General features: G+C 39.6%; 1 protein-coding gene across 3 annotated transcripts in view; it reads left to right on the top strand.

Moving 5' to 3' along the window:
• Trmt11 (tRNA methyltransferase 11 homolog) overlaps window positions 1-12705 on the top strand; it is a 116621-nt gene that overhangs the window by 18449 nt on the left and 85467 nt on the right. For 2 of the 3 annotated variants that reach the window (XM_045159843.1, XM_004673307.3), the window contains exons 8-9: window positions 8369-8449; window positions 11491-11655. In XM_045159843.1, the coding sequence (XP_045015778.1) occupies window positions 8369-8449; window positions 11491-11655 (246 nt within the window). The remainder of the gene's footprint in view (window positions 1-8368; window positions 8450-11490; window positions 11656-12705) is intronic. The other variant, XM_045159844.1, reaches the window with a different exon arrangement.

Genomic DNA, 12705 nt, shown 5'->3' with positions numbered 1-12705 from the left:
TCCAGCCTCTGCAAACAAACTCTAGACGCATGCACCCCCTTATGCATCTGGCTAACGTGGTCCTGGGGAATTGAGCCTTGAACCAGGGTCCTTAGGCTTCATAGGCAAGTGCTTAATCGCTAAGCCATCTCTCCAGCCCTGCTGCTCATTTTCTTATAGAATTTATGGTGTTTCTTTTTTTTCTCCCTCATTTTTAAAGGTCGTTTGTTGGGGACTTGGTGCATTCCCTTCCATTTTTCTAGTAGTATGCTATAAATATTGTCTTCTGACTTGCCCTTTTTAAAAATTTTTTAATTACTTTTTATTTTTGGCTATGCAATCATTTTCCCTGATGTAAACTGTAATTCTTCTGCTACTTTTTTAGGTTTATATTTTTCCTTTTAGATCTTTGATCCATTTGGGTCTTATTGTATGAAGTAAAGAATGGATCTGACTTACCTTTTTTTTTTTTTTCTTTTTGGTTTTTCATGGTAGGGTCTCTGGTCCAGGCTGACCTGGAATTAACTCTGTAGTCTCAGGGTGGCCTTGAACTCATGGCGATCCTCCTACCTCTGCCTCCCGAGTGCTGGGATTAAAGGTGCGCGCCACCACACCCGGCTGACTTATCTTTTTATAAATGCCTAACCCTTTATTAATCTTTTATCTTATTCTTTTTGTTGTTGTTGTTGGTTTTTAAATTTTTATTAGCATTTTCCATGATTATAAAAAAAAATCCCATGGTAATTCCTCCCCCCACACTTTCCCCTTTGAAATTCCATTCTCCATCATGTTGCCTCCCCATCACAGTCATTGTACGTACATATATACAATATCAACCTATTAAGTACCCTTCTCCCTTCCTTTCTCTTCCCTTTATGTCTCCTTTTTAACTTACTGGCCTCTGCTACTAAGTATTTTCTTTATTTTATTCTTAAAGCATTATTGTAAAATGAATTCTTGCAGTTAAGTACGTGCACAGAATGATTTGTGTGCAAACATTACAGACCACACTGTTTACAAATAAAGTGATCAATGTCGGTGAAAGAAGGGATTGTAAATCTCTTGATGTATTTGAGGCTGGGTATCTTAGGAAATGTTACCTTCACAGTGTTCCAAGTGCTGTGACTGCTTTTTGTATGGTAAGAGGCAAGGAGATATGCCAGCTTTGATTTAGGGCAGTACCTTATCATGCCTAGCATGTTTAGTCATCTCACTGTTCACATAGAAGAACTGACCTAAGATGGGAGGTAGATCTTTGAAAAATGCTGCTAAAATGTTTTGATAATTCATGTTTTCATGTTTGTAGTTTAACATAGCTTTAAAAAGCAAGTAAAGGGCTGGAGAGATGGCTTAGTGGTTAAGTGCTTGCCTGTGAAGCATCAGGACCCCGGTTCGAGGCTCAATTCCCCAGGACCCACATTAGCCAGCTGCACAAGGGGGCACACGCATCTGGAGTTCGTTTGCAGTGGCTGGAGGCCCTGGCACATGCGCGCGCGCGCTCTCTCTCTCTCTCTCTCTCTCTCTCTGCCTCTTTCTCTGTCAGCCGCTCTCAAATAAATAAAAATAAACCAAAAAAAGCAAGCCAATTAAAAAAAATTTTTATTAACAACTTCCATGATTATAAACAATATCCCATGGTAATGCCTTGCCTCCCCCGACTTCCCCCTTTGAGCCTCCACTCTTCATCATATCCCCTCCCCCTCAATCAGTCTCTTATTTTGATGTCATGATCTTTTCCTCTTATTATGATGGTTCTGTGTAGGTAGTGTCAGGCACTGTGAAGTCTAGGATATTCAGGCCATTTTGTGTCTGGAGGAGCATGTAAGGAGTCCTACCCTTCCTTTGGCTCTTACATTCTTTCCACCACCTCTTCTGCAATGGACCCTGAGCCTTGGAAATTGTGATGGAGATACTGCAGTACTGAACACTTCCCAGCACCATGATGCCTTCTGAGTCATTCCAAGGTCACTGACATCTGAAAAGACAAGGTTCTCTACCAAAAGTGAGAGTAGCATTAATATATAGGTATGAACATTAAGAAAAGTGCTTACTGTGTATAGTATATATATTTAGCCAAATAGCAACAGACGTTATGACTATCCCTGTTTTAGGTTTTCAGTATCAGGGATGTATTCCCTCCCATGGAACAGGCCTCCAGTCCAATTAGAGGGCAGTTGGTTTCCACCATGACAGATGTACCACTTTTGCACCCGTTGGCTCATTTGGTCTGGCTGACCAAATACAGGGCTTTCAGTGTCCACTGTTGAGTATCTTCACTGGTTATTTCTCTCTCTTTCTCATTATACTGCATGCAGAGTGGCTTCTTCCAACTTTCTTTCAGCTGGTCTACGTGGAGGAGGTTGTCAGCACAGTTCCAACAGGATGTCTCAGTGGCCTTGCAGCCCAAGTATGTGGAGTCTTCAGCAGTAGGGTCTTACCATCTATTCCTGGTGAGAAACCAAGGGCCTCAGCAGTGGCCTATAATGTTTTGGGGGCATCAGGTACCTCCATGGCCAACAACTCATTGGAAGGTGTCCCATCCCTGGCACTCAAAATATTCTAGTAACAATGTACGGCACCTGAGTGTTCCATTGTCCAAAAAAGTAGGATTCCATGTGATGTATTTATAACCTCTTAGATTTTGATTAGTCCTCCCTCTGCCTTTCCTTTACTCACTGACCTCATTTGGGCCTTTTCACACACATTAATTCATTCTTCTACTTACATATATACAATACCATCCTATTAAGTACCCCCTTCTCTTCCTTTCTCTTTCCTTTATATCTCTTTTCTAGCTTACTGGCCTTTGCTACTAAGTTTGTTTGTTTGTTTGTTTTTTTCCTAGTCATACAGAAGTCCAGTCATCTGTGGCTAGGATCTACATATGAGAGAGAATACATGACATTTGGCTTTCTGGACCTGGTTTACCTCACATAGTATAATCCTTTCCAGATCCATCCATTTTCCTGCGAATTTCATAACTTCATTTTTCGTTACCACTGTGTAGAACTCCATTGTATAAATGTGCCATTTCTTTATTGCCCACTCATCAGTTGAGGGACATCTAGGCTGGTTCCATTTCCCAGCTATTGTGAATTGAGCGGCAATAAACATGGTTGAGCAAGTATCTCTAAGGTAATGAGATGAGTCTTTAAGATATATGCCTAGGAGTGCTATAGCTAGGTCATATGGTAGATCTGTTTTTAGCATTCTTAGGAACCTCCACACTGATTTCCACAATGGCTGGACCAGATTGCATTCCCACCAACAGTGTAGAAGGGTTCCTCTTTTTCCGCATCCTCAGCAGTATTTATGATCATGCAAGTAAGTTTTTGACACATTTATTTTTATACTTATTTATAAATACTTATTTATTTATTTGAGAGAAGGAAAGAGGCAGAGAGAGAGAAAGAATGGGCACGCCAGAGCTTCCAGCCACTGCAAAGGAACTCCACATACATGTGCCACCTTGTGCATCTGGCTTATGTGGGTCTTAGGGAATTGAACCGAGGTCCTTTGGCTTTAAGGGCAAGCACCTTAACCGCTTAACCATCTCCCCAGCCCTTGACATGTTTATTTTGAAGCTGGTCAAAACCATATGCACAGGTAGATTTTGAACATAATTTGGCCTCTCCTAGGACTTTTGCTTCATCAAGGGGTAGTACCTTCTGAAGGATTGGAGAAGTAAGTTGCCTTGTGCCCTCCTCCTTTGCCATAGGTTTTCACATCATCTTTGATGGTGTTTTTATATTTGGCTTGGAATATCATTTTCTACCCTTTCACCCTGATGAGTTGTCTGTCATCGGTGGTTAGGTGGGTTTCTTGAAGACAGTAGATTGAGGGATCTAATTTTCTGATTCACCCCATTAGCTTATGTCTCTAGATGGGTGAATAAGGCCATTAATGTTTAGGGTAATAACTGTGAAGTTTGATTTAATATCTGCCATATTGTGGTGGTTTATGTGGTTTGGTATTTTCTTGGACTTTGTTTTTTTGTGCCTTCTCTGTGTTTGGTTATTGTGATCTGCTTCTCATAGGCACTTCAGGTTGGTTTTCTCTGTGGAGCATTTCCTGAAGCACTCTTTGTAGGTTTGGCTTTGTGTTCATATAGTTGCAAAGCTGATACTTATTGTGGAAGTTTTTTCTTTCACCATCTATTATGAGGGATACTTTTGCTGGGTAGAGTAGTTTGGGTCAAAAGCTATAAGTTCTTAGACTTGGCATTATTCCATTCCAGGCCCTTCTGGCTTTCAGATTTTCCATTGAGAAGTCTGAAGTAATTCTGATGGGGTTACCTTTATATGTAATGTGTTGTTTCTCCCTAGCTGCTTTTAGTACTTTCTTTGTTATCAATATTTAGAGTCTTAATAATAATATGTCTTGGACAATTTATCCTTTGGTAGAGTCTGTGTGGAGTTCCGTCAGTTTCTTGTAACTTGATGGGACTTTTGAGACGGTGGGAAAATTTTCTTTGATAATTTCATTGAATAAGTTCTCCATGCCTTTGTTTGGAATATCTTCCCCTTCTGATATTCCCATGATCCAAATGTTGGGACATTTAAGGGCCTCCCACAGTTCCCTCATGTTCTGTTCACAAAAAAATTTGAACTTATTGAAGCTTTTGGATTCAAGAATTGTTTCTTCTGTTTTGTTTTCCAGTTCTGAGTTTCTGTCCTCCACATGGCTGTCTGTTCTTGAGAGCTTCTATAGTTTTGGACTTGTTCAATTTGGTTTGTGTTTTCTACTGCCTTTTTATATATAGTTTCCATCCATCTGTTAAGTTCCCTTTTCACGTCATTTTCTGATTTTCTTAATGCTTCTTGGAACTCATTCTTGTATTTATTTATGTCTTCATTGAGCTTTACCAGCTGATTATTGAGGTCCTCTTATTTTCGCTGTCCTTCAGGTTAACTGTCTTTGAAACCCTTCCTTGTTCTTTTCTATTAGCTCTAATCTAGCAAGGACAACATTTATGCATTTATTGGTCCTTTCTTGATTTTCTGCAAGTTCTGCTAATTGCTTGGTCAGGGTTGCATAGCTTGTATCTTCATTGTGGGATTTTGATCCTATTGTCTCTTCTGTGTTCTGGTTAGAGACATCACTGTGAGACTGGGCAACTTTGTTGGATTTACTTGCATTTGATTTTTCATGTTATTCCTTCTGCACTGTCATCTGCCCATCACAGTGTAGGAGCCTTATTTAGTTTAGCAGGAAGCTGTGGTTTACCCTTGAAGTATCTTCAGTGATTACTCCCTTTTATGTTTGCTTTGGTTGGCTTCTGTTGGCAATGGGGCCTGTCTGCTCAGCGGGAAGGAGCCTGCGAGGCTCTGATGGGGGCCTGAGGACTTGATGAAGGGATTTGTTGGTCGGTGGCTTGGGTATGGGACTGTGTTGTCAGGTGGCCTAAGGGGACAGGGGTAGGGGGAGAGTGGGACAAAGCAGACTTGTGTTGCAGTGGGGTGGCGGGGGGAGGGGCGTGGAGATGGGATGCTGAGGGGCGAGGGGATGGGATAGCAGGGTCCCTTGAGACTGTGTAGCAGGGGTTGATGGGACTGCTGGGTCCTGTGACATGGTGGGGTGAGGATATGGGACTGCTGCAGGTCAGGTGACATGGGGGAAATGGGCGGTGGTCCCAGTGGCAGGAAAGTGGAGGGAGGTGTGAGCAATAGCCTGGTGGCCTGGGATCCAATAGCCTGCAGGAAGTGCAGGACCTGTCCACCCATGGTGGGACACCGAGTGGGAATGTGGTTCCGTGGTGGTCCCTGGGGGCAGGTAACCCAAAGGAAGGATGGGGAATGCTAGCTTGCTGACCCTAGGTTACAGTAGCCTGCAGAAAGTGCAGGAGGACCTGGTCCATGCAAGGCTGGTGGGCGGGTAGGAAGGTGATGGGCATGGAGGTCCCTAGTGGCATGGCAAACAAACGGCAGATGGATGGATGGAGGGGGAGCTCTAACCTGATGACCTGGGTCCAAGTGGCCTGCAGCAGTACTTCTGTTTTAACAGCATAATTTTCTGAGGCTGATTGTTGAGCATTCTTTCAAAAGGATAAAATAGGTGCAATGAAAAATAGATAAAGCAATGTTACCAGTTTTTTTTTTCCTTTTTCTTAATAAAACCAAAGCCTAGTGTCTCATTTCCTCACATTTTCAAAGCTTTTTATTTCATTGTTTAAAGATGAAACTCAAAATAATTTATATATTCAAATAAACTCACTTACTGTATGTTTTATCTTTAAGATATTACCCTAACCTTAAAATGGTTACTGTTTTAATAAGAGTTCAAAACACTAGTTGCTAATCTAGATCACATGTGCTTTTTTAAACTTTGGCTGGCATGAAAAGAAATGGGTGAGCCAGGTTACCCATATTCTCAACACTTTATCCCCTCCCCCTCTTACTGCCCTATCTTCTACCAAAAAGCTTCCAAGAATAGTCCAGCTAAGATATAATAAAATGTGTAAAATGCTTCAGCTTTATTAAAAGAACACTTAGATGACCAATACTGACCAGTTTGGAGAAACCAATTTAGAATTATTTAAAAAATTAAAAACTTAAAATACACAGTAAAGTAACAGATGTAGTCTAACATTATTCATCTCCTTTCAGCAGTGTACTGTAATTGGGTCTTCTCCAAACCCACTGTAAGCAAGTGGATAAGGTTTTGTTAAGGAACCACAGGAAAGCTATTCTGTTCCCCTTGACAACTAGTTCTTCTAGGTGAGTATCTGCCTTGATTGGCAGAATTGTAGTAATTCCTCGTGATTTGGGTGAAGTGACTTTGTGAGTATTCCAAGTCATCACATACAGTCCCCTTCCTAACTGTGGACTATCCTTTTCTAAAGTAAGAATCATGAGGTCTCTTTTTCCATTACCTGTCACACAAAACTTTAGTAGTTCGTATGAGAGGACCTAGTTTTGGTTTCTGCTATATTTTGAGTCCACATTTCTCTTTTACAAAACGCCAGCAGGAAGTAGTTGGGTAGAATATTTTCATCAGCAAAACATTTGAAATAATGTTCCCCAACTGTGTTTTAAAAGACTATGGAAGGAATACCATTAACCTATTAGATCTTGTCGTCCCCCCACCCCCGGAAGCACTACCCACCTGTATTTTAGAAATTACATTTCAAAACGATGGAAAGACTTTGATATTGTGGTTTTAAATTGTTCAAGCACTGGAAGTATATTAATTTGAATGAATAAAAATGTGCAGGTTATTGGAATGTATAATTATTAAAAAGTATTTATGGGGGGAGGGAGGGTTTGGATATACTTTATAATCATGGAAAATGTTAATAAAAATTGTAAAAAGAAAAAAAAGTATGTTGTGAATTTATTCCTTAAAAAATTAAAAGAGATACTGGAGAGAGAGTTCATTGGGTAAATGCTTGCCTTGAAAGCATAAGGACCTGAGTTTGAGCCCCAGTACATTTATAAAAATGGCCAGGCATGGTGGCCCATGCCTGTTATCCCAGTGCTGGGGAGGCAGACGGGGATTCCTGGAGCTCACTGGTCAGCCAGTCTCGCCTAGTTGTTGAGCTTCAGGCTACTGAAAGATTGTCCGTAGTATACCTAAAGATAACACCGAGGTTTACCTCTGACTTCCACAAACACATGTGCCTACACTCAGGCATGCACATAACACACACACACACACACACACACAAAATACTAAAAGTTTCATTATTTTTAATTATTTGGACTTTTCTTCATGTTTGAAGAAGCATCTAAAATTATTTAGTCTGCTCAAGTTATATTGGGGTATTTGTTCTTTCTTTAGCAACAGCACTGATTGAGTAGAAATAGAATAGTATTAATTGTATATATTTAATGTTATTCAGAAAGTCACCTTTACAGTTCCTACCAAAAGATAATTACTTGGTTGGCTGCAAGTATAATGGTATTTTAAAATAGGACAGTTTAGCTTGTAAAAATTAATGTTGCACATGCAAATTACGTGTTTTTAGTTGTTTTAAAATTCTTATTTCAGTGGAAATGCAGCTGTGTTACTGGAGTTTACTTTTATCTCTTTGTGTTAGCAGACATGCTTATTTTTTAAGAAAGGGACAAGGCATTTTTGAATAGACTTCTTAAAATAAGATGAAAGTGTCTAAATTCTGCATTATTTTGACACGGAAAAGATTGTGTTCCTAAGTAGTGTTGTCTGAAGTAACAGTGTTAGTATGTGCACTGATTCCCTGCTTTTTGGCAACTTTAATGAATTCAGCCTTGGCGTTTATTCTTCCTGTTCTGAGGCCAGCTAAATATATGATCAAGACTGGTGTCATTCCAGGGGACTGTTAGTTTGTAAAACTCTGCATTAAATTAAGTTGAGAGACAATAGTCCGGGGCTTTTTGGTTAACAGATGATCACTGTATGATTTTTCCAGGTGGCCTTTTGATAGCATCTGCTCATTTTGGTGCATATGTGTATGGGACAGACATAGACTACAACACGGTGCATGGCTTGGGTGAGTAGAACTTATAGACAGTGTTAGTTTTTGCTGAAGTACAAAATCGTAATGTAACTTATTTTCCACAAGATTTCATTGCGTATCTACATGTGGCGAAGTGATCCAGTATGTGCAGAGTGAGTGACCTGGAGGAATGTAGCTATGAGTAAGGAAAGGTCCTTCTCCCAGAGAGAATTTGTAGTCTTAGTGAAAGTTTTCTTTTCTTTTCTTTTCTTTTTTTAAGGTAGACTCTGTAAAGTTGTGAACTTGAAGGTTTGACAGAAGAAATAAAATGAATGGAGTGGTCATTTTGTAATTAGCAAGTACACGTTACATTAAGGAAACATTTAGTTTATACTCAAGATAATTACAGTCAGTTTACCCAGTAATACATTGAGTGTATACTGGATATATATCTAAGTCTTTGAGGTAAAAAAATATTTAGCTCTTAAAACTAATCAAAAGTGTATTTGAAACACTGAAGATTCCAACTTTAAGGGAAGGTAACTTGCAATAACAACCTGCTTTGTTTTTGTGACATTTCTGGGAAAATATTACAAATTTTAAAAGCTTCTGTAATGAGTGATTGGATGGAACTTAACAAACTGAAAAAGTATATTCCCTTATAGATGAATGATATTAAAAATAGCAGCCATTTATGATTTTGAAATTGTTTGCCTCTTTGTTGGTATTCTACTATTGCAACTTGAATCAGCATTTTTTGTATGCATGGTGCAAAATGTGGGTACACATATGTGCACCTGAACCACCTTTACAAATCCTTGTTCACTTACTCAGTGTAAGTTATGGTGTAGGCGACAATTTATGGTATGTTCTTTTGCTGAAACTGTTCAATGTGGTACTGATGACCTGTTTCCTACCTTGATTAAGGAACCTAATAATACATTTTTTTAAATTTTTTTTTTATTTATTTGAGAGAGACAGACACACAGAGAGAAAGACAGATAGAGGGAGAGAGAGAGAGAGAATGGGCGCGCCAGGGCTTCCAGCCTCTGCAAACGAACTCCAGACGCGTGCGCCCCCTTGTGCATCTGGCTAACGTGGGACCTGGGGAACCAAGCCTCGAACCGGGGTCCTTAGGCTTCACAGGCAAGCGCTTAACCGCTAAGCCATCTCTCCAGCCCAATAATACATTTTTTAATTTAATTTATTAGTTTTCTTTTCAGCAACCTAATTTTTTTTGTTTGTTTGTTTTTTAAAACTATGTGAGATTTTATTTATTTATTTGAGAGCAACAGACAGAGAAAGAAAGAGACAGATAAAGAAAGACAGAGAATGGGCATGCCAGGGCTTTGAGCCACTGCAAACGAACTCCAGATGTGTGCGCCCCCTTGTGCATCTGGCTAATGTGGGTCCTGGGGAATTGAGCCTCGAACCGGGGTCCTGAGGCTTCACAGGCAAGCGCTTAGCCACTAAGCCATCTTTCCAGCCCAAGGAACCTAATCATATTTAGTAGTAAAAATGAATTTTATTTTTACATATTCTAGTTCCTGTGTCTAGAAGCAGCATATTTGCTTTGAAGAAATTGCCCTGTGTGTCTGTTTTTAAAATCTTATTAAAGTCATGTTTAAAAAATTATCCATTAGTCTTGTGTCTAGTAGGTAGAATTCTGACCAGGAAGAGTTCCTTAGAGTTTATCTAAGATGCTGCCAGATATATCTGTCCTCTCTCTCCCATGTTTCAGATCTCCTAGACTGTATTCTAAAATATTCTCTTACTTTAAAAGTATAAAGGTTTCTCAGCCACTTCTGGGGCCTTCACTATCACTTTAATTTCCTGTCCTGTGCCAAAGTGTACCCCCAAACCTCAGATGTGCTTGTCTCCTATTTCTCATCGCTTGTTCTGCTCTGCCTTAGTTTCCAGCTCCTGTGCCTGCTGTTTATGTTGGGAATGCTCAGTAAGGCCACAGAAGAATAGCGTTTGGCAGTGCTGACCTTCATAGCCTTCCTTGCATGCCTAGACAGTGTTCTCATTAGGTGGCACTTTAACTTTTATCTTGATCTCCTTAAGATGCTGTGACTTTTCTTTTATCTGTTTACATACTGCTTGTTGCCAGGCATCTGTCTTTGATCCCTGTTTCTGTCATACTGCATGTTGTTTGGAGTCATATTTATCCTTCTTTTGATTTTTAACTTGTCTTTTCATTGTAAAGTAGATGATAATACAGAAGCATATGAATGTAGAAGAATAGTACTAGAGTAATCCACTGGCATTGTAAACTAAAGCAGTTATATTCGTTCTGAGGGACTCAGCTTATTGACACATTGATGGCTTCCCACTCTTGTGTGTTTGAGCCCTCAGCTGCATGCTGATGATTTCTTTCAGGTAAATATCTGAATAGTCTGTAAGTACTCAGAGTCTGTCCTGGTTATATATCTTGAACTTTTAGACTAAGCTTTATTTTTTTTATTCCTCCTTCTGGTTTCTCTGATCCAGTCTCTGGTTTCATGATGTACTTATGTCTCCTAAACTGTAAGCTTTTGAACCTCTTCCTCACTTCCTCAACCCTCACCTTGACTTTTTATCAGTAATGTTTCATTTTGTCTGCCTTGTCTGTGGTCGCAGACTACTGTATTTTTGGATTAGCTTTCTCCCTAACTGTTTCATTTATCTGATTGAACACTATCTGTACATGGGACTGTTTACTGATATAGATAAGGACTATGTTCTGACCAGTTTTGTATCTTACTGATGAATACTTCAGACTTAAGAAGTATTGAATGTTTTAAGATAGTTTTATTCATGAGGTCATAGAACAAGATAAATTAGGCATCAAAACATTTTATTTTTGAATTCCAGGTTAGCCTGGGCTACAGTGAGACCCTGTCTTGAAAAACAAAAACAAAATCATTTTGTAATTAGTTGAAAAAAATGTTTAAGTATATACATAAAAGTAAGACTGTTGATCAAAACATATTCTATGGAAGTAAATATGGGTTTAGATGAGTAAAAAGTATTTTTAGTTAAACTACAGAAAATAAGAATGCTGTGTTTGATCTAATAGCTTTCTGCCTTTTTTTTTTTTTCTTTTCCTTTAGGAAAGGCAAGCCGGAAAAACCAGAAATGGAGAGGACCAGATGAAAACATCAGGGCGAATCTTCGTCAGTATGGTTTGGAGAAGTATTATCTTGATGTCCTGGTTTCAGATGCATCTAAGCCTTCCTGGAGAAAGGGCACATATTTTGATGTAATTCTCACTGATCGTAAGTTCATTTTTATAAAGAATTGGGGGGTGGATTGTTTTTCTGAAATGGTTCACATTTAAAGTACAAACCATATATGTATAAGGAACTGGGAAGATGGCTCAGTGGGTAAATTGCTTGCTGCCCAAGCATGAAGATCTGACTTTGGATCTTCAATACCCACATAAAAGCTGGGCATAGTGATGCATGCCTGTGTTCCCAGTAGTGGCGGGGTGGGGGGGGGGGAGAGAATCTCTGACTACTCTAGCACAGTGAGATCCAGGTTCAATGAGAGACTTTGTCTCAAAAAATAAGGTAGAACATACCCGACATTGATCTGGCCTCCACCTGCACATATGTGCCCATGAACATAAAAACACAGATATGTACAGGTTTGCACACCCACATACACATGCAAAATGTTTTTTAAACTATTTTTTTAAGTATTATTTATTTGGGGAGTTGAGGAAGAGGCAGAGAGAAAGAGATAATAGGCAGACCAGGGCTTCCAGCCACTGCAAATGAACTCCAGACACATGTTGCCCCTTCGTGTATCTGGCTTACATTTCTGGGGAATTGAATCAGGGTCCTTAGACATTGTAGTCAAATGTCTTAACTGCTAAGCCATTTCCCCAACCCAAAATGTTTTAAGTAAAAATTAAATTAAAAAAGGATCAACAGATACATAAAATGTCTACTTGTACTAGGATTCCTCCTACCAATCTTCTTCATGTGTTAAGGATAGGAAAATCATGAATGTAAGGTGAGTTGCTTACTTTAAAAGTTGGGAGCTGGGCGTGGTGGTGCACACCTTTAATTCCAGCCCTTGGGAGGCAGAGGTAGGATTGCCATGAGTTCAAGGCCACCCTGAGACTACATAGTGAATTCCAGGTCAGCCTGAGCTAGAGTGAGACACTACCTCAAAAAAACAAAAAAAAATAAGCAAAAAAAAAAAGTTGGGGTTTATTGTGTTTTTTTTGTATGTGTGTGCATAGTATGTATAGTGTGGTGTGTGTGATGTATGTGTATGTCTGGATGCAGCACTCTGTAGTCTCACCTGTGGCAGCCAGA

The sequence above is a fragment of the Jaculus jaculus genome, chromosome 9, assembly GCF_020740685.1.
Source record: "Jaculus jaculus isolate mJacJac1 chromosome 9, mJacJac1.mat.Y.cur, whole genome shotgun sequence".
In the NCBI taxonomy this organism is placed as follows: Eukaryota; Metazoa; Chordata; class Mammalia; order Rodentia; family Dipodidae; genus Jaculus; species Jaculus jaculus.
Note: the sequence above shows the minus strand (reverse complement) of the source record. Positions and strands in the feature narration are given on the sequence as shown.